Source organism: Leuciscus leuciscus, assembly GCF_965113295.1.
Source record: "Leuciscus leuciscus genome assembly, chromosome: 24".
Classification (NCBI taxonomy): Eukaryota; Metazoa; Chordata; class Actinopteri; order Cypriniformes; family Leuciscidae; genus Leuciscus; species Leuciscus leuciscus.
In genome coordinates, this window is record NC_138723.1 from 20,896,452 (window position 1) to 20,920,024 (window position 23,573).

The 23,573-nt window shown below is 37.0% G+C and overlaps 1 protein-coding gene across 1 annotated transcript; it reads right to left on the bottom strand.

Annotated features, from left to right (window-relative positions):
* Nucleotides 1–4,641: 4,641 nt before the first annotated feature.
* Nucleotides 4,642–23,340, bottom strand: umodl1 (uromodulin-like 1). The gene is made up of 19 exons (XM_082158255.1): nt 22,698–23,340; nt 21,478–21,744; nt 20,491–20,733; nt 20,123–20,317; nt 19,926–20,029; nt 19,584–19,767; nt 18,569–18,709; nt 18,230–18,295; nt 17,985–18,110; nt 17,136–17,399; nt 16,827–16,939; nt 15,351–15,564; nt 15,070–15,207; nt 13,592–14,049; nt 9,810–9,943; nt 9,131–9,370; nt 6,042–6,201; nt 5,610–5,694; nt 4,642–5,489 (listed from the first exon to the last, which is right to left on the bottom strand). The coding sequence occupies exons 2-19, from the start codon at nt 21,551–21,553 to the stop codon at nt 5,302–5,304; spliced, it is 3,129 nt and encodes a 1,042-aa protein (XP_082014381.1). The 5' UTR covers nt 21,554–21,744; nt 22,698–23,340; the 3' UTR covers nt 4,642–5,301.
* Nucleotides 23,341–23,573: the final 233 nt, after the last annotated feature.

Here is a 23,573-nt window from a genome sequence, read left to right on the forward strand (position 1 = left end):
TCCGACTTTCTTGCCTTCTTCTACTTTGTATTCATTGTAATATCCATGAAGAAATCTGTAACCCAACACTTTTATTCAGTAGGGCATAATATTAACCATCATATTAAAATAAATTATTATTATTATTATTATGACCAAGAAATATTATTGGAAAATTAATTGTTTAACATTTAAAATACATGTGCCCCAATCTGACCCCAAATCTTATAGGTAATGACTAGCATCGTTCTCCCCTACTCCCCGACATGGTAACTTTATTTAAATTGTATAGATTTGATTTAATTATACCATCCTGAAAGCTCTTATGCTATTCACCAAGTGATATATTGTATACATTTAACAAATTTGATTTCAGCTCATTAAAACAAAAGAAGTCAACGGAAAGTCCCCATCTTGATGTAAACGGGTGAGCTGTCATTTCCCATTTTCCAAGTCAGCTTTCTTTATACCAATCCTCAGAATAATTCAAAGTGTAGAGTTTCAATTCCAAGTTTGTCTTTGGACAGAGATCTAATGAAAAATTTACTTAAAGGGAAACTCCACTTTAAAATGAAAATTCTGTCATCATATACTCACCCTCATGTTGTTTCAAACCTGTATGAATTTCTTTCTTCTGCTGAACAGAAAGGAAGATATTTTGAAGAATATCAGTAACCAGACAGTTTCTGGTACCATTGACTTCCATAGTATATATTTTTTTCCTACTATGGAAGTCAATGGTACCAGAAACTGTCTGGTTACTGATATTCTTCTAAATATCTTCCTTTCTGTTCAGCAGAAGAAAGAAATTCATACAGGTTTGAAACAACATGAGGGTTAGTATATGATGACAGAATTTTTATTTTAAAGTGGAGTATCCCTTTAAGAGGCATTCACACAAGGATCCATAGGTAGGCCTACTCCTGTCTGATGTGAATTGTGGGATTGTCTGTTGAACCTAAAACTGTGTCTACACCGGACACGACCGTTGTCACGTTGCGCCGCAAAAGCTAGAAGCTGTCTACACTGGATGGGACAAAGTGCCCTTTGCAAATCCATTTGTCCTTCATATCAGAAATGTGTATGTAAACACACTAGACAGACGTGTTTCACCGTTGTGCTGGCGTCTTGCGTCTTTTGCAGCGTCTCGCGCATGACACCGCATTCTAAAAACGCGGTGCTCAAGTTAAAATAAGTTCAACTTTAAAAAGACGCGTCTCGAGATCTTTCGGTTTTTCCCAATTCCACTGCCCGTATCTCGCATTTTTCTAAGGAAAAACGCATTCTGTGTGAACGAGCTATAACTGGTCCTACTCACACCCGCTCTGAGCGGGATTTGAACCAGCATCACCGTCATGGGAGGTGGGCGTACTAACAAGGATGCTAAAGACGCGCCTCTTGAGGCCAGGGGAGTGAGGTTTATTTGCACAGCTTTTTACTAGCTGGCCTTTACTAGACATGACTTGACTCCCATCCGGGTCACGGCACCAATGTGACTGCTCCTACTCACACCTGCTCCTAGCGGGATTCTAAACGGTGTCACCGGCATGGGAGTCGGGTGCAACAAGGACCCTAAAAACTGCAGCTTCTAGAGTCAGTCCATAGCACAGGTCTTGAGGTTATTGGGGAGTGAGGTTTACTTGCTCTTTACTAGCTGGCCTTCATTACAACAGCATCACTGATAATATTGGGTTGCGCATGTACGCTGAGGGATATTGCAGAAAGGGAGGAAGTGAAAGATGGTTAATAGCTGGTTTAACTGGAATCCACCATCAGCTAACCAGAACCAAACCAACTAATCTAAACTGGCCATTTCCGCAGGGATGCGTTTAAAAACAACAACCCTTGCGTTATTAAGAAGACTCTTGAAATTCTAGATGAGATGAAGACTTGATCTCATCTTCAGAGACCCAAGGATGCAGAATAGATGGAATTGAACATGGACTTTTTTTTTATTACAACACTAATGCTTCAGCTGCATCCTTATAATTGTATTTACTGGAATAAAAGACATTAACTTTGTGTCCTTCCTTTCTACAGCCCATTGCTCTTTCTAATAAACACTGATGAGTATATCACGACCTGGGTGTATTACATTACACATCCTCTTTTATAGATGATAAATAGAACAATAATGAAGAAAATAAAGAATAAACAAACAAAAATATATAGCTTTAAAATATTTAGCATGAAATCACATTTTATGTAGATTTGTAATACTGTTTTATTTATTACTGTATTTAACAATTTTTAATTGACCCAAACGAGCAATTTTTTTTTCCTCAGGATCTTTTAATATGCTTCTGTGAAGGTCAATTGCTGGAGGGCTTTTAGTGCTAATTAACAGAAGCAGAGGGAACCAGTAATTAAAATAACAGATATATATTTGTATATTTCAAATCTGTTGATGTACATCTTTATCCTGACCCAATTTACAAATCCAGATTTGAAGAACTGAAATGTTTGTAACTTAAATATCCATAGAAAGTGAAATCCAGTGTGCAAGATAACATATTTCTTTCAACAGGTATGAATTTACAGCAGACATAAACATGCTCACAGATCCACCCACACTCATTCAGTATATCTGTGAAAACACACAAATACACAATTATACAGCTCCAGGAGGCACGTTGCCACCGAGATGCCTTACTTTACTTTTAGGCTAGATGTAGGCTATAATACGAATTGTGTGTGTGACTTACCTCTCTCCGAAATGCACTTACATTACACTCCAGGTCTCTGGAGAATTCACAAACCCGTTCATAGTCCAGGCAAAGTAGCGTTTTACGACAGACTAATTGTAAAATAATTTTTTGCAACATAGATCTTTTCTATGAGGTGTCCAGAACAACATACTAAAAGTCCTAAGAAATCCTAGTTGAGGAAATATGTTAAATTCTCATCAATCCGAGATGTGTGCCAATAAGGCCAGGCAACAATACACCCCAATGGGGCTATTTTTTTCCTTTACTCCTATCAAAATGAAACTTTACACAATGAAAGTAGGCCTACCCATGAAAAGTAAAACAATGTGTATTACAAGTTTCTTTGAAAATGAATTTTAATATGCAAATGAGCTATACACTAATCGAAAATGCCCAAAATACACCCAAATAGGCTTAATTTTTTCCTTTACTCCTACCACAATAAAACTTTACATAGTAAAAGTATACATGAAAAGTAACTTTTTTTGTATTACAAGTTTCTTTTGAAATGAATTTGAATATACACATTAGCAGTTTTGGTGTCTGGCAAAATTATTTTAAAGAGCTGGAATGTCTGGAAAGTGTGTCTATCTGGTTTTTCATCTGTCTTCTGTGTGAGAGTGAATCGTTTAGTTGGTAAGAATCACTTCTGCCTGTAATCTCGTAATCTTACCAACAATACCAATCATTTGTAAATCTACCAGCCCAAAATTTTATCTCACCACGTTACTAATGACTAAGATGGCTATTCTGACTTTCTTCTGATGTTATCTGTGGGGGGATGTCATTAGGTAAGGCTTGTTCGAAGAAAGAAAAAAAAAATTTAGAAAGCAACTGGAGGCAAGATTGTGCAATCAATTCTTAAGGTCAATATAAGGCTTTTTGTAGTAAGTGACCCAGGTAAGTGTGGCAAGTGACTTCAAATTTATCGTGTTTATGCATAGGTTAACTTACTGAATGGACATGAATGTGTATTTGGCCCCTGTTTTTTCTACTTGTTACTTTATGGTTTCTTGGCCATAAGTCAATTAGGCCTAGTGTTGAGCTCATTTGCATATTTAAAATAGATTTTTCAAAGAAACTTGTAAAACAAAAATGTTACTTTTCATGTATACTTTCACTGTGTGAGGTTTGATTATGATAGGAGTAAAGGAAAAAATAAGTCCATTAGGGAGTATATACGATTAGTATGTTGCTCATTTGCATATTCAAATTCATTTTCAAAGAAACTTGTAGTACATTTTTTTTTACTTTTCATGGGTACTAACATTGTGTAAAGTTTCATTTTGATAGGAGTAAAGGAAAAAAAATAGCCCCATTGGGGTGTATTGTTGCCTGGCCTTATTGGCACACATCTCGGATTGATGAGAATTTAACATATTTCCTCAACTAGGATTTCTTAGGACTTTTAGTATGTTGTTCTGGACACCTCATAGAAAAGATCTATGCAGAAAAAAAATTATTTTACAATTAGTTCTATTTTTGGCTCCAAAATGAGTTACTTTGCCTGGACTATCAGCCAACAATAAATGCAAGGAGGTTTTGTTCTCTCCCATAGGCTCCATGCATTCGAAGTCTCAGATAGGCCTACATTTTTAGGAAATGTTAGAGGGTTTGTTCATTCTAAAGTAAAAATGAATTAATCATTTACTCAGCATGGTGTTATTCTAATTGTGTATGCCCTACTTTCTTTTTCGTACCACAAAATGAGAATTAAAAAAATAAAAGTCCCGCTCGCACTCCACGGTGAATAACGACCACGGCCAGCATTAAGGTTTAAAAAAAAAAAAAACGTAAAAGTATTAAAAAAATGGTCCATATATTATATATTCCAAGAGTTGTAGGGTTATACATAGGGTTTAGAAAAAAATAATAATAATATAGGCTACTCATATTACATGCACTCCTTAAACCTTTTTTTTAATAAAGAAATGAACAGTCTGAAACACTAATTTGATAGAACATTTAATAGACAGGTAAAGTATACATTTATTTAAAATATAACTAATAAAACAAAAGTCAAATTTTCATCTGCCACTACAGCACATGCAGACAACAGACCAAAGCTGGTATCAAATTGCACCGCTAATACAACAGCGTCCTCTAGTGGCATATTTAAGAGAGTGCCATCACTGACAAAGCTGTGTATTTGGTAGTTTGTTTTAAGTTTTATAGTGCTGACAAAAAAAAAAAACAGTAGTTAAATTAAAGTAACTTGTAAATTAGTACAAAAATATAGTTAAATTAAACTCTTCATTTTAATGTTCTATGCTAAATTATTAGAAATATCCAATTCTACACTGTAAAAAAAATATTGTTGGTTTAACTTAAAAAAGTAAGTAACCTGATTGCCTTAATTTTGAGTTTATTGAAATTGAAAATGTGAGTTAATACTATGAAGAACTTTGGTTTAATCAACATAAATTCAAAATATGTTATCTGAACAATATAAATTATCTAAGTTAATTTGACAAAAGAAAACATTTTGAGATAAATCATGAAAATATTTTTTTTACAGTGCAGTAATATTAGTAGTAATGTGTAATATTTAGTAATAGGCATATTAGTAATATCCAATAATAACATTATACCTCAGTTTACGGTTACAGAGCAGTTACGTGCTAAAAACATTATAGCTGAAGTTCTCCTGCTGTGGTTTGAAATTAAAGTTGTAGACCCCGATTTTCCTTTTGTGATACACCAATCCTGCGATGGCAGCCAGGGAAAATAGAAACACACCAACGCCAAGTAGAACAAATCCAATAGTCTGCAGAGTATCTGATGTATCAGTTTGGGGCGATGCTTTAAGAAAAAAGAAAAAAAAGATTTAGTAATGATTTTGTCAACTGAAATTATGTCCTTATATACAAGGAATAAAGACATTATATGAGCATTCATATTCATTAGTACTCAAGAATTTACCTTTACGTAATCTCTTTAAGGGTCCAACGGAAGCCTGTGTCGATCCAAATAAGCTGGAAGCCCTGTATGCCCTCCCCATACATTCCTAATGAATTGCAAAAAGATTATATATATATTAAACTTTCTCACATTGCCATTCTCATGCTGTTCTTTTAATTTATGCCAAAAAGTACAAAATAAACAACAAAATGTGACAGAAATAAAAATAAATCATTTGTAAAATAAATTGTAATACAACCACAGCAATTATTTAATTATTTATCTATTTAGCATAAACTATAGTGGTCCCAATATGTATTTGGACACTTAGAATACAGAAATGTATAGTATAAAATAATTCTTAATTCTTGGTTTGTGAGGCCTAAGTGTCCAAATGCTTTGTAAGGCCACTGTATATGAAAGAATTACATGAAATGTAAGCTCTCAACCCACAGGTCTGCAGGTGTTTTCCTGAATTTCAACACAGATCTGGATCTGGCAGTGCAGGTAGATGACGTCCACATTCACGAGTGAGAAGATCTGCACTGACAGCAGAGACACAGTGCTGTTTCCGTTCTGAAGAACAGTTGTGTAGGAGTCTGCCACTGCACATCTGAGGAGCAGTGAGGAGATGTGTGAACACTGGCATTCTGATAACAGAACAGTTAAATGCTGACAGTTGAGCACCTGTGATTATATATCATGGTAAAACCTCATTTTAAAGATACACTATGAAACGTTTTTGTTCAAAATTATTTTTCATGCACAAAATTCGTGTTTTTGTAGTTGATACGGAGACGATAACGGTATCGTGTAAATGAGTGGCCAAACACATAAAAAGTTTTACTGTACGATTTTAGTTGAAAACGGTGCCGTGTAAACGGCGACCCCTTAGACCTAGCGGGACGGTTTTCGTGGGAAAATGCATAGCCTACATACGTCACTCGCCATTGCGTTTCTTGTTATATCCGTAAATAGAGAAAAGTTGCTCCGAGTGGCACAGTTTAGTTGTCACAGCGAGCGAGAAAGGTTGACATGGCTCTAAAAGCCAGATTTACTAAACAGGGCAAATTAGTGTAATGGCGCGTTTCCACCGAGCGGTACAGTACGGTACGGTACGGGTCGGTACCCTTTTATTTGCGTTTCCACTGCCAAAAGTTGAGAATGGTACCAAAAAGCCGAACCGTACCGTACCACTTTTTGGGTACCCTTCCGTTGGGGTACCTAGCACAGTGGTACGGTACTAAAAGGTGGAGCTAGACTCACTGCAGGACGTTGATTGGTTGACAGAGAATCGTCACTTGCGCGTGCTACGACGAGGGGAATGACAACATAAGAAGCGCCATTTTTTAATATACAGTTTAATATAATACTACTGTTACTGTGTCACGAAATGTAATTTTAAGAGTTTTTCAGGCGAGAATGTAGTTGTTTAAAGCTCAAATCTGTGGTTTATTTATAAAGATTATTTGTTTTTCCCCGGTTGTGAGATCCATGCGATCAGCGGGCGCTCGGCGCTCATGTTTCCCGGCTGGATGAGCCTTTCCTCGGCTAAGTTCTTCTGACGTTCGCCGATGACTCCGACGGTAGTGGTTAAACATGAGATATAATAATTCGTCTTGTGCAGACCTAACGGGCGATCTTTGGTCTCGTGAATATATAATTCGTTCCCTGTCAATCGTTTTGGCCGAGGGCTAAGTTTAGTTTCATATTATAGGCTATTTGTATTTAACTTTACTGTTGTAATGTTAGATTAGAGCGCAGCATTTGGACATTTGACTGAATTGTTTGCTTTATTTCTTATTGTATAGCTTCTTGTACCTTTTACTTAAACTTTTATATTGGCTATTATTGATAAAACTGAAATTTTACAAAAAGAAATATGGTTTCTTGTCATTTTCTTATTACAAGATTAACACTGATGTTTATTGCAACATTTGTACAAATGCATATATTGCCTGTAATATGTGTAATTATTTGTATTATTTAAACGAAAAGAGGTAACGTTAGGGTTGTGTTTTAAATTTCGTTTTGTTATAACGTTAAATAGAATAACGTATAACGTGCAGTGAATAATCAATATGCGTTGTGCATGAACCACATTTGTGTCCCTATAATGTTTAATTTATTTAAATGAAAACGAAAAGAGGCAGAGTAGTGTTTTATAACATATTTCGTTTTATTGTTGCTTAAAATGTACATACAGAGTAACAGAGATAACCGGAGTAGCAGAGCGAGCTGAGTGACCTTTTAAGAACGCGCTGTACCATTTGCATGTAGGAGTCGCACATGGCAAGTACAAACTTTGCGTACTTAATATTGAGAAAAGCCTAATGTCGGCGCTTGTCTTCTTGTGACAAACATGTCGAGGAGCAAGAACAAGATCTGCTGTATATGTCATCCATTGTAGTTTACTATGTTCTTCTTCGCGCGAAAATGACGTCGATCGAAACACCACGCCCATCAAGTAAGGGTACTGTTGGCAGTGGAAACGCTAGCCAGATCATGGTTAACAGACCCGAACCGTACCGTACTGTACCGTACCGTACTGTACTGCTCAGTGGAAACGCGCCATAAGAGCGCAATTTCCAAAAGAAGCGCCGATGGGAGTGGAAAGTTCTGCCCGTGAACTACTGACGACGCACAAATTCAAATTACTGCAGAGCGGTGTATCCCCTCCCCCCTGACTCGAGGTTGCCAGATAGGCTGTTTGTAGCTGCAGCTGTGGTAACTAGAGCAGAGCTGGCAACCCGGATGCCGAAACACTACTGACTTTGTGATTGGTAGATAGGTGGAGGGTGGCGCATCAGGCCAAAACACAACATGACAACATCAACATCAGTTGAGGGCTGCAACTTCACTTTTAAATGACAATATCCTGGCCGGACTTCTGTTGTCAGTGATATAAGTATTTGAAATGTAGAAGTAGATTCTCAAGAATCAACATTGACTTGGCTTTTCGAAGATGGCGAGTACGGAGCCCCGCACATGACATGCAGGAAAACAATAGTAAGCTAAATCGTGCGCACGATTTGCTAATTCGTTCCCTCAATTTAGAAATCGTGGGAACAAATTAGTACATCGTCCGCACTATTTAGTAAATCGAAGGAAGGAATTATTATAACGAATTATACGCCGCTGGCAAACCAGCAATGCAGCTTTGAGAGGTGGTGCCCCAACAAATCTCGCGATAATCACGACTTGCTTTACGGGACGATGTCACATACATCAACAACATATGAAGCAGCCTCTATGGAGGACACTAGCACGCATTTCAGACGTTAATCATGGCAGAGTCGACGAAGAAAACAAAGAAAGTGCGGTCGGAAGAGTCAAGGAAAATAAAACGACGGCTCTGTGTGAGTGGTATTTACGACAGTAACGTTAAATACAAGTACTCCACAGCGACTCTAGGGGTCGCTGTTTGTGAAAAACGGAAACTGCGAAGTGTGTCTTTAAAAGCTGCAAGTTCTTGCCAAATTAAAATAGTCATTGCAAAATTTACATTCCCATATTGAAAGACATTATTCAGCTGTACCTACCCATTCAGCAGAAACACTTGGCTGGGTGACTCTGATGAGTTGCTGCTTGAAGTGACCCAACACTTGCTGATGACAACTTTGATTTGGGTGATATTAGTGTTGATCGCAACCTCAACAATGACCTCCTCATCAGGGTATAAGGCATAATTGTCAGGTAATGGAGACGTCCCATTCAGCAGACGCACTGTAACCTGGAAGCTACCCAATCCTGCCACTGGGTCACTGATCATATCAAAATACCTTTAAAAGACAGGGTTTATTAGTAGCGACAAAATGAGTTTCACTCAGAAATCAAAATTCTTAAAGAAAATTAAGCCTGCTTTGCTTTTGTGACCAAATGCAATTTTTTGCAATTTCATGAATTATATTTTTAATAATATATATTTAATGGTTCTTAAAACAGTCTTCATTTTCTTTTTGAAAATATTCCTTCCTTTTTGGGGGGGGATTTTGGTGTAAAATGTGATCTGGACATCTGGAGTTTCCACCCCTAAGTTAGGTATCTGGTCTCAGTTTGGTATCTGAGTTTAGGAAAAATGTATGTTGTTTAATATACGCTGACATAATTAACACCTTAAATTGAGTCTAGATGTACTTGACGTGACAAGAGACGGGGTACTGAGCCTGAAAAGCGAGAAAAACAAGCTCCATAGAGACAGTTGCTATGGAAGCACTGTACCCTGGGGGTTCGTATCCCGCGGAGATGAGGATGCGACTGGGGTAAGTGCAGATGATGGGAACTTCTAGATGCACACTAGAAGACACCGACACATTGTTGTATAGAGTCACATTAAATGAATTATGGGTGCTGTTCTGAAAGACAAAAAAATTTAAAAAAGCATTGGTTATCATACTAATTTTCTACATAAACCAGTTTTTATAGTTAACAAAAACTAAAACCATAACACAACTTGTTAATACTTTATTTTGATGGTGCACTTCAAACATTGTGTTGACTATAAGTAACATTGCACCTATACATGTCACCGAGCTGCACGATTCTGGATAAATTGAGAATCACGATTTTTTTGTTTCAAACATGATTCTGACCAGACAACTAAACATAATAACATGTAATTTGCTAAACGTCGCTGAAGGCCAGCTCAATCTTAAGTATCCTTATAAGGGCAGTCTTCGCTTCGCATTGCATTCCCATTTCGCGGCCTGTTTGGAAGGATGCATCTAATGTATCCTTTGTGGCCTTAAAGGTGCTCTAAGTGATGCGACGCATTTTTTAGGCCCAAACATTTTTTGTCACATACAGCAAACATCTCCTCACTATCCGCTAGCTGCCTGTCCCCTGAACACACTGTAAAAAAAACGCGGTCTCTCTAGACACCACAGGCTCCACAAACGGCAACAAAAACAAACTGGGCTCACCCGCACCACAAAACATAACAAACAGTGCTCCAGCCAATGACCGACAAGAAGCATTGGAGGGTGGGGTTTGGGGGGGTTAGTGCGCGTACACATGAAGGGGGTGTTTGGAGGAGAGAGAAGCATGAAGAGGGAAGTTTGAATTATGGCCGACACACGACCAAAGAGACGACGTTTCGATGAACAAATTGCAAAGAAGAGGGACAAGGATAAGGAACGCGTGAAGTCCCGAATTTACATCGGAAAAACCTTCGAAAGGTGGCGAGAACTCCGCCGGCAGACTTAGACTTAGACTTAGAAAACTTTAATGTCCTCAGAGAGGCAATTTGTTGTACAGTACAGACATATTGACACATAATCCACAACATAAACATTATCCACATGCACAATATCATAAATAAATAAAAACTACTTCACATTACTTCACATATATTCTCAAGTCATACCCCTCCCCACACCTTATTTGATTGGGTTATTGCCATGGGAATGAATGAGTTTTTTGCTCGATTGGTTCTAACTTTGGGGTATCTATATCTACGACCTGAAGGGAGAAGCTTAAACTCCACTGAAAGTGGATGGGTTTTATCCATGCAAACCTTGTCTGCCTTCTGTGCCAATCTCATCAGGTATAGTTGGTACAGGTCTACCTGTTGTTTCCCAATGATTTTTCCACAGGTTTTAACAATCTTCCCCAATTTGTTCCTATGGGTGATTTTTGAATGTCCATACCAGCATACTATGCAGGAGAGAATACTCTCAATAAAGGACTTATAAAAAAGAGTCAACATTTTATTATCAACATTAAAATAATTAAGCTTTCTAAGAAAATACAAACGTTGTTGACCCTTGAAGAAGGGCTTCCAATCCGACATAGTTGCTCTGTTTTTGCAGAACAGGTAAATCCATTTTTCTTTCTAAACTGACGTTCATGTTCGCCAAACCAACACAAGAATGTAATTAGCTAGAACTATGCAGTCAGCGTTAACTTTGGTGAACAACATGTATGTTTCTAGCAGCGATCAATCTCTATTGTAAATGATCAAGCAAATTCACAATAGGGCGACAATTTGTGTGAATGACTGTTTTCACCCACGGTTTGTTATGAATTTGAATGTTCATTTATAGGCTATTGACAACTTTGAATAAATTTGTTTACGCCGCTGCCGTTGTTTATGCTCACTGGGAAACGCGAAGCTAACGTTATCTTGCTATTATTGCGTCCTTGTATGGGAGCTATTAGTTATAGTTATAACCTCAGGTGGCGAAACGATTAAGATAATGTTTCTCTTTTTCTGCATTCTGTTCTGTAATATATAAAAGCATTTATCTAACTTGGCGACATTACACATTGAATGAAGTATCAGTAAAACTTAACTTTGTTTGTAGTGACTATTTTGACTTTCCTTTATGTCGGAAGGGAGGGGAGGAGGGAGGAGACGGGATGAGGAGGAGGGAGGGTCTAGCTAGCCTCCGTTTTGTTTGACAACAATTCGAATGTCAACAAGAAGTTACAACTCCCGGGATCGCTTAGAGCACCTTTAAATCACCCACAATCCTTTGCACACATTTAAATTCACGAAAATAAACGGAATGAAAATTAGTCGGTACTGAGCTTTTCATTTTATTATGAAATGTAGGACAAAAATAATGTTTTCGGACATGAAAGCATAGATGTTATCTTTTGTTTTGCTGTAAATTAATCACTAACATTAAACTGACAATAATGTAAGCCATGGGAGACCGCAGACGGCTGTCATTCACTGTATTGCATTAATAAAAAGCTAGTTAATAATATAAAGATTTGTATTACAAAGTATTTTTCCAAAATTAAGTTTTAAAGGGGTGGTTGATTACGATTTCACTTTTCTGACTTTTCACTTTAGTTAGTGTGTAATGTTGCTGTTTGATCAGAAACAACATCTGCAAAGTTACGACGCTCAAAGTTCAAAGCAAAGGGAGATATTTTCTTTTAAAGAAATTGCTTTTTAAGAACTACAACAAACGGCTGGTAGGGACTACACGACATTCCTCCCGAGTTAGTGACATCACTAACCCTAAAATGTACATAAACCCTGCCCCCAGAAGATGATTTATAGATTATCAAGACAGAATATGCTAATCAATGACTAGAAGATAACTACACATAAGCTACATAAATTCATCAACTAACCATTCAGAAATGTTTTCTACATGTTGTCACTTCTTCTTGAGTCTCTCCATTTTGTCTGACTCTGGTTTGAACATTACTAAGGTCTGACTACATGAGACTACTTGTCGCCACCTACTGGCGTAACGATGTAATCTATACAGTCGTTATTTGAAAGGCCATGTTAAAGGTGATTTAGGCTAGGCTGCTCTATTTTTATCGCTTCCATAGACATCAATGTTTATATCCGAACTATAAACGTTTATCCCAGTTCTTCTGTGATAATATGAATATTTGTCTGTTTCATATAGGCTACTAGGTGTTAATACCTACATGCCATCTGCTCTTTCTGACTCAGGCAGCACGAACGCAGATTTGAATGTTCCGCTGTGCTTTTTTCAAAGGTATAATATACACGGGAGAATCGTTTTGTAGGAATGAGTTCGCGTGGGTGTTAAAATCGAGATTATGATCTTTTAACGATTAATCGTGGAGCTCCACAACTAACTAGTAGACTGTTATGGAAAGGGTTAGCAACAGAAAAGTTGACAGGCACTTGCCAAAGTTAGTTAAGAAGAATGTCTGTTGGGGGATCATCAAAATAAAGTGTTGGCAGATATTAATCAGACAGTCTACTAAAATTAATACTCTTATAGGCAGAAGAATGTCTGTTACGGGATGTCAAGTGCATGTCAACTTATTGTATAATAAAACTGGCTTAACTTTATATAATAAAATAACTAAAACTGAAATAAAAAACAAATAGGCTACACATAAAAAACATTAAAATAAAAAATAAATTAAAATGAAAATGAATATGGAAAAAGAAAAAACAATCCAAGGTATTAATAAATACTACAATATTATCTTGATAATGATACTAAAGTTGCACTGATATAAACTCAATGTATAGAGTTAAATGATACTGGAGGACTTACATGCTGTAGTGTAATACCACACTTATCCCAAGCTGTAGTGACCCACGCATGGGATCCATTTCTTTCGTTGAGAACACATTCTTGTTTACCGAGGTACAGGGCAATCTCTGGGATGTTGTAGGCCATGAAGACATCTCGCCTTATGAAGACTGATATATACCCTAGGCTGCACTCAACAGCTACATTTGAGATCAAATGGATTTGAATGTTTGGTGTAATGTGTGCGAGTATTGTTGTAGTAATGTTTGCTGGCATTGTTGTGAGTCTGTTAGTTGTGGAAGTCGAAGACACTGTTGTTTTGGCGGTGCTCTGAACATGAGCTGTGCTCATTGTACTGCTCATAGATAGGTTTCCAAGCGTAGTTTTTGTAATATACGTTGTAGTGTCCGTGACAGTGGAATTTGAAGAAACTCCAGGATAGTTTGTGGTGGGATTAACGGTTGTGGCGTTAGGTGAAGCTATGTCATGAACAGGAAGAAACACAGAAGAGAATATAATAACAGATACAGTATATCTGAATAAAATAGCTGTTCGATTGAAACTGCTTTTTGAAATAGAAAAAAATGTAGGGAGGACTTGATTGTATCCACTTAGAATTGATTGGATTGTTGTCACTTGCTAATAGAGTGCTTCAGGGATGACATATTTTGTAGACCAAAACCCAGAAACAAGTTAGCAATTAGCATTTTAGCATTTCCGGTTCTGTTGTCCTGAAGTCAATGGTTTTATTGAGTGGGTTAAATGCCTGAAATAAGGTCTGTAATTAACACAGGCTTAAGATATTTTCAAGTTTTGTTCTACAGCATTAAAATAAATCAGTGAAAAAAAATCCTAGTGATTTTTTTTCAAAGATGTTACTTGTCTTGAAAAGGCAATTGCTAATAAGTGGCTTAATGGGACTACAAAGGACACTAAACGTCATCACATCGAACAGGTAAACTTGTCTACTCACTACTACAATTTATAATTGCACTTTTGTAACTATTCTAACTCAATTTAAGAGATTTTTTTTTTTAAGTACAGACTGAAAGAGTTATTGAAAGCTTAATGCTGGTGACGTTGAAGTCATGTGACTGTGGTATAGTTTCTTTAAAGCCTACAATTAGTTTTTTAACTCTATAAATTGTAATGTAGTTATGCTTTAAAATTCATAAAAGTTCATTTGTGAAGATTATCATGATGAACTTTAATGATAAACTTTTGTTGGTCAAGCAGCTTGTTTTTTGCAATAATTCAAAAGCCAATGGGAAAATCTTATTGGGTTTTTGTCAAGGGATCAACCTGGGTGATGCTAAATTCTGAGTTGGCCTACAAAAATACGTCATCACTGTGGCACTCTATTGCTGCAGTATACCACATCCATACTGTAATTTTTAGTCACAAGTATCTGTACATGTCATGATTGACTTCTGTTTATCTCAATTAAAGGCGTGACATTCTAATGAAATCTCTCAACAGTAACATTATACAGCATGTACCTGCACAGCTGCGTCCTGGTCTACTGGGGCTGGAATCTGTGTATCCAGACCAACAGGCACAGGTGTATGAGCCATTTGTGTTTTCACAGGAAGCCCACGGAGAGCAGTCTGCCTCAGCTGTCAAACACTCATTTAAATCTATAAATAACAAGAGATCAATCACATCTCAAGTCAACATGTCACATCATTAACAAGAGTGGAAACAGTTCCAACATCAAACTTCATTTAATGTTTAGTAATAACTTATTTAATTATTTAATACATGAAAGAATAACCCGTACCTTCTGTGTATATACTGTCTACTGTGTAGTTAGAGCTTTTTTGTAAAGATGCAATAAAATCTTTGGACATGCTATACATGGTCAGGTTGCTGCTGGGTTGAAAAGTGATGGAGAAGTTCACGATTACACTGCCAGCTGAGAGGGATGTGATCTGGATTATGACCTGCCTAGAGTTGACTAGTGCACGGGTCTCTGGAGGCAAGTGCAAAAGAATCTGCAGACACATTTGAAAGAGAATCAACACATTTTTTAAATTGATCTTGGTTATTATGAATCATATAGCTTAAAACAAAAGATTTTTGTTAAAAAGATTTTTGCATTATTTGATGAAAATGTGAGTGCTTGCCCATGCAAAACACTAGGGTGTTGCGGGGTGGTTGCCAAGGTGTTGCTATGTAGTTGCTAAAGTGTTTGCTGACTGAGCCCACCACCAAGTCTCAATGATTTCATAGTCACATTTAGGTCCAAGTGGTGCTCACTGCAGAGCCAAATGGCATTCAGTGCAGCCTTTCTGGACATAATGGGTGGGGCTTGACGTAGTCCAGCTCCACCTCTGTGGACCTAATGGGTGGAGTTATGTTTAGCTATAGGGTTACGGTAGGGTTAGGGTGTGGTTGGACCAACCGTTCCATTAAGTCCAGCGAGGGGGAACTGGACATCAAGCTCCACCCGCTGTAAATCAATGAAGTTGACTACAGTATACTCCACATTGAATCTCGTATTTACATTGTGTCTACACATTTTTCGATATAATTAGAGCAAAAATTTGCATATTTCTTCTGTGCCTCTGGACATTGATTTTATGTGCTAGTCTGTGATTGGTTACAGTGCTCATTGCTGAAGAAAATTGTAAATAGAAACCTTTGAGGTAAAGGTGAATCAACACTTTTCACAAAAAGAGGCAGCAGTAATCATAATCACGATTATTTGTAGACTTAAGGTCCAAAATTCTCAAACCAAATTTTTGCACGTTAAAAAATAAATTTTACACGTTTACACACTGCCTCCGAAACTTTAGTCCATCATAAAAAAATTTGGAACGGGTTCCATTTTCTGCGTTTATCGCATCCCTAGCAAGCATTTTTAGAGGTGTTTTGACAATTCAGAGCCACCAAATGACGAATACGAAAAAACGCATTCGAAAATTTCGGACTCAGTGTGCATGGACAGTCTGTAGCCCCATTGCCTTCAACGTAAATATGGAGGATTTTACTGTTTCCAGGTGAAAATTGTAAGTCACCTTTCCTTCAATTAGTTGCATAATTTATGGTTTCATTCATGTCTAAATGTACAGGACGGTGTTTAATAATAATAATATCAAACCTTAAGGATGTGCAATAGCTCTAATAACATCAAGTTTACCAATTTTTTTTTTTTTTTTCTGGATGATTGAAGAGTGTATTTTATGTCAAGCTTAAAGTATTATGTTGATACATTTTTAATCATGTGTTTAGATAAATATGGAATCCATCAAACCTCCTCTATGACACTTCTACAGAACTCCTTATATGCATCACTGTCTGGGTCACTCAAGGCCTCTGTATAGTTCATGTTTGTCAAACGGGCCGTAGCTAGAAGTGACTGTCCATCTAAAGAAAACACAGTATTTAGTTACCTTAATGTGAGCACATTTTATCATGCTGACACCGTAATATACTGCATAAACTTCAGGAATCTAAAATCCAGAGTATTATTATAGTCTGAATTTGTAATAAAGAAAGTCTAAAATTATACATAAATTACACATTAAGCACTTAATACTAATTAACCCAATGCTATACTTGCCTGTTCTCACTTTGATCTCCTTGGAGTTTCCCTGGTTACCACAGACAAATGGAGTGACACGTACAGTATAAAGAACCGCAGGATTCAGGCTATTGAACATCCAGTTAAAGTTCTCCACATGCGATATGTTTTCCAGCACAGTGGTCCCTTGTAGCAGAACCAGGTGGAAAGTGACCCCAGTTTGGTTGTTGGTGGTCCATGCCACATGAAAGGTTGATGCATTTACGTCATAAGAGAACAGACTGGCGATCTCAGGTATGTAGTCTTAACAAAGAAAAAGAAGTTAGTATTTGGATAGCTATACAAGTCAAAACAGGCTACACATGCAGTGTATGAAAATGAGGGGGGTTCAAAGACATTCGTTTTAACAAAAGCGATTTTTGAACAATGAGTTTCCATTAATAACTGATTCAGACCAATTCTAAACACAGATTTACCATGACTTAAAATTTGATAAACATTATACCAATTTAGATCTAGACAGATTTAGAGACGACCTCTTTAAGGAGATTTCTTAGATTCTCTTATTAAACCTGCACAAAAGTCTTTCTTTATTTACATGGTTTTAAATGGTTAATTATTATGTATCATCTCATGATGATATAATCGACAACACAAATGAATATAAAACCTGCAAATAAAACAATGCAACCATGTTAATTATTCACACCCCAGTGCATGCTGGAAACAGGGCAAATGGGACTAAACCACAAAGCCATTTGTTTTCTGTCGGTCTGTTTTTTCAGCATTATTTACTTGATCCAAGAATCACGTATACTGTGCCACTTAAAATTTATTAACAAAATGTCCTCTGCCTGTATGTGTACTTGGCATTTTTGCATTACACACCGCATGTAGAAGGTGGTTGGCTGATGGAAGGATTGTTTGAACGTGAAGAGGGATCAGCAGTGGATGTCCAGATTGGTCCAGTGGGGATGGGACTCATTTGTTCTCCATCAGTGATTGTTCTATTACCTTAAAAAAGAAGGGAAAGCAGCACAAACTAGATTCGAAGTGATTCTTGATGAAAATGTGCATCATAACTGATCATTTTTGACAGAGTTGGAGAAAAGCAGAACTTATTCCAAGTGTACCTGGCGGGGGGTGAGTAATCGAGGATGGAGTAGTGCTGTTCGTGAAAGGTTGCATAGTGGTGGAGGCTGCATTAGAAAAAAAACAAAAAACAAAAAAACACTTAACTGGATTTTTGGTCCTTTCAGAATTATGGGGCTTCATAAACAAAACAAAATGGTGTGTGCACCTTTAAAAAACAGGTGTGTGACCAAAAACATCCAAGAAGGCCTTCAGAAAAGCAAAAGAAGGAAACGGCTAGAGCTCTCAAACTCTATTTTAATACAAATAAAAACGTTTCAACCCTTTTAGTCTTCGTCAGGTAGCTTTATGTGGTTGATTGAATGATTGTCCTTTCTTACCCATGCAATCTGTTCCTGGCTGTGAAGGATTGCGGTCATGATACCCATGATGACAGGCACATGAATAAGATCCTTGTGAATTCATGCAGTGTGCTTGTGGAGAACAACTGTTCAATTCCGGAACTGCACATTCATCCACATCTGTGTAGGAAATGATAATGTATCCATGAGTGTGTTTGTATTCATCAAGATAATGGACAAGCTGTAATTATTACATAAAAGTTAGTTAATATAGATCAGTGGTTCCCAAAACCTACAGCCATTTTGTTAAGACTGTGTCTTAAAGTCCCCCTGTGGTGAAAATCAAGCTTTTAATGTTGTTTATATGTCTATGTGGTGTTTTTAATATGCTTTAAGACAAACCATGTGCAAATTCATAAGTCAACACCATTGCTGAGGATTTTCTCCTTAAAACTGCAGTGAGCCAAAGACAGTTTCATTGGCGGTTTGAAATCGCTGGTGTTTCTGACGTCACAAACTACCTTGTAACCAATCATGTCAACGTGTGATCGTCAACGAGTGGAGCTGGTGTGAGTGGGGGGCGGGGCTAATTTGCATATTCATAGAACGCGTAGACTAAAAGAGGCAAGGGTGTAGTGTTTTACATTCAAGCTATTTTAAGGCATGACGACTTTTTTCAAGGAAAAACGATTAATATGTAATTTTGGTGATCAAAGGTGAGTTTTAAGGGAACAAATGATTGACTACAGGGGGACTTTAAGAACTAGTATGACCAACTAGCAGTTAGTTAGGGGTATTCAATCTTACTTTGGGTACCAAACTAGGCCAATCTAGCTATGTAACTGACTTTAAAAAGTTATGAACAGTCATAAAGACATAATGGCTATGTTTATTGGATTGTACATTAGACATCAAGTGGCGACTCAACACAATACAAATGTATTCAAAAATATCAAACATTGAAATATGTTACTATTCACATTAAAAGCACATTTTGTCATTCTTGACTAAATGAATCATATGAAATGCCAATCACGCTCCCTACTTGTCGTACCTTGGACCACCACACTAGTCACCTCCTCAATGTTTCCCAACCAACCCAGTCTTGTAGAGATATCTTCTTGAAATAAGACATTAGTAGAACAAACCAGCAGTGATGAAGAGGTTGTGAAGGGCCCTGCTGACCATGACCGGACATGATGCACAGAAATTTCAGCAGTTCCCAGAGCGCCAGTTACCTACGAAAAGAACCAGCTGTTACATCTCTGCAGATCAACATAGCCACTAGACAAAGCCTATGGGCTATTTCAAAATGTAATGTTTTCTCCAAGTATGCTGCCTAGGTAGGGAGCTCAACTACATAATGTAATTGAATGATAGACCGATGATTACAAACCACGGAGTGCAGTAGTCTGGTGTGGTTGAAGAGACCTTTGTCCATAGTTACTAGCTGAAAGCTTGTCTTAACTGTTATTGTCACATTGAAGCAGGTTCTGTTGGCTTGAGGACAAATGGACATTTTAAACTTATTGAATGTTATTTAACAATGTGCCTATAAGAATTCTGGAATGCAGTGTATGGGATTGTGTATACCTGGTGGTACTGGGTCTGAGCACTGATAGATGTTGGAGATGTTTTCTGTCTGACAGCATTTTTTCCACTGAGGACAATCTATGTCCCACTTGCACATGGAGCCAGAGGAGTTTGAATTATTCCACAGAGACCTTGTCACACTTGTTGAGGGACACAGTCCTGGCTTAGATGTGAATTCTGCACTTCTGTTCAAGGCTAAGATAATGACAATATCAATAAATAAAAATACTTTTACGGTAAAAAAAAAGGAAAACAAAAAAGGCTACAATAATACTTTAAATGCTGATTAAGACAATCCGCAGCATCGCTTCTCTTTCCTGGGACAATTTTACAATCTATATCAAATCATTTTTTTTTAAAATACTCACACAAGGCACAGTAACTCCCAACTTGTTCGTAGCCGTGACAGCATTTCATGACCTGTTTGGACATGTTATACACCTGTGTTTTGTATTCTGTCTTATAAACCATGACATCACACATTGCCCATGGCAGCCACCCACCACACGGTCTCCTCTGGGTGTACGAGGTTGGATAGGAGATCACATTGGTCACCGAAACATGCTCAGTCACGTTACACAGATGATAACCTGACAGAGTCCGGTCATATCCTGAAAAATGAAAGAAATTCTAAATTGTCTGGAATTTACTAATTTTACAATCTTATAGCCATTACTACAGTCGTCATTGTCACGTGATCCTTCGGAAATCACTCTAATATGCTGATTTGGTGCTCAACAAACATTTATTTTTATTAATAATGTTGAAAACATTGTGTTGTGCTTTTTGATAGTTTTGTGGAAACCATAATACATTTTTTCAGGATTCTTTAATGAATAAAAAAAGTTTTTAAAAAATGTATTTGCATTTATTTGAAATTGTAATAATATGTCCCAATTGTAGTAATATTTCTAACTGGTTTGTACATATATAAAAAGATTTAAAAGAGATTCATATTTATAGACAACATCCCTCCGGAAAAGAAAAATCAATGAGATTAAATGTAGTGGGAATGGGAAGTTTATAAATGGAGAACTTTCCAGCTGATTCAATAAAAAAAAATTTGTGTGTGTGATTTTTTTATTTAATTTTTTTTTGGGAGAAAGAAATCTCCTTAAGAAGTTCAGAGGTGAAACTATTGCTCTGGTTTGCCAAGATACCAAAGTATGAAATCAAATGTCCGAGATTTCATTATAAACTTTCTCATCAAAACCTCTACTTTTATCCACATTCATTTTAGATACTTTCCCTGTATGTCTCATTTTCATTTCTATTGGAAATTTTAGGAAAACATCTGACACAGTTTTGATACTGAAATGAAACATATTTGGATAACATAAGCAGATTTTTCCTACCTTCAAATAAAGTATTATGCCCCATTCCAAGGCCAAGGAGAGATGTGATTAACCAGGTAGCAACGACCCAATGCATTTTGACTCCTGATTTGCCAAATTCTTGCTTCTCGTTTTTAAAAACCAGTCATTGTGAACAGAACAGGTTACTCTATGAGCTCCACATACACTGTTGGAAGCAAACCCTTCTTCTTGCCCCTCTCCCACTGCTCTCCACAGACGCCCATTAACTCCCTTGAGTCTGTTCTAATTGCTCTGTACAGGTGACTCCTGTAACAACAGTGGAAAATTAGTGGCATTTTTAAAAACATTTCACTGTAACCTTGGTGTAATATGTGATATTGACAATTTACCTTTGTGGGCTGGTAGTGGGAATTAAAATGCTGCTTATTATAAACAAGAATGACTAAATGTGGTTTGATTTTAGTCTTATCAGACATTTTAGTCATGGCAATAGGCTTTATTTGAGTTAATGGTGAGAAAATTCCCTAATGATGCTCTTCATGTGTCACCATGGTGATTTTACACACTTTTGCAAACCTCTAAGCTCACACTTGTTGAACTACAAAAGGCTTTTTGCTTCATGATATTTTCTTCCTGGTTAAAATTGTGCTGTGACTGAACCAGCTTAGTTAGAATTAGCAGTGCACATAATACTTAGCCTATGAGAACATACTACAAGTCATAAATACACAGACGCACACATACGGACACCAGATTATCAGCAGCCAGCCTGGCATTTGGATAAATCTAGCAGCTAATAAATGTGGTGTGAAAAATTGCCTAATTAAAGAATGTTAGTGTTATGCGCTCACTGAGTGACTAATGTGTTCTCATGCAGAGAGCAAGAGAGCACAATGTACCGTGTGCTTGAGAAACTACCGAGAGGATCATAATTCAACACGTTATTTGTCAAATAATAGACTGAGGAAAATAAATCAAGTTTAAATATATATCAAATTACAGTACAAAATATGTGGTGTTTCTGTATTGCAGTTTCTTTTAAACAGTGAGCTGTTCCTGCTGTGTTGAGTCAGAAATGATATGTTGTCCAAACTACACGCTGATTTCAAATCCTGATTTAAGTGAAAGTGGCACATGGAGGCCAAGTATGGTAACCCATACTCTGAATTTGTCCTCTGCATTTAACCCATTCAAGTGCACACACATGAGGAGCATTGAGAAGTGAACACACACACAATGCAAACCGTGGACACACAGACCTGGAGCAGTGGGCAGCCATTTTTGCTGTGGTGCCCAGGCGAGGCAATTCTGTGCTTCACATTTCTAAATATCCTTGATAGCTTCAGGTTTTCCGTAACGATGGGAACCCTGGAAATAGAGCATGTCATCTTCCTACACAAACATCAGAAATCACTATGTGTGATGGTGTTGAACTTTCCTCATGCAGTTTCACTTTCATATTATGAGCTAACTTGCTTGTGGGTAAACACAATTTAACTCTCCCCAAGGAAGATATAATGAGTACAACGTCCGTGATTCTTTGACAGACTTTATTATCATGTCATTTTAATTAGTTGCAGAGGGAAAAGAACCCAGATCTTCTAGAATAATCAGAAATTTGTTATTCACTCTGATAAGCACGCAACATATACAGAATATTGTAGTACAAAAATACATCACGTCTATAAGGAACTTTAAGTATAATAAAAAAGTCTTTCAGAGCAATGCAGTTTGTTTAGTTAGATACTGCAAATTAAAATGGTAAAACATAATTCTTCGTGCTGTAACTATTATTTTGAAAACTTAATATGATTAATATTATATTTGAATAATATTTTTGGGTAATTTCTATTTATCAGATGGAAATTATTTTCCAATTCAATACAATTAAAGCTCTCACTTTTAAATAAAATGCACACAACACATTGTGCAAAAATAATTTTTCATTTTGAATACACTTTAAAGTTTTCACAAACCTATTATTAAACAGTGAATTAAGTAACAAATACACGTTGTTTCAAATCACTTCCAGGGGAATGACAACACGTTTCTTTGGAAGTGCTGATTTCTATATGTATACCTTAAAGACAAAATGCTTCCTGTTTCTTTAATAAGCGTATGCATGCGAACTCAAC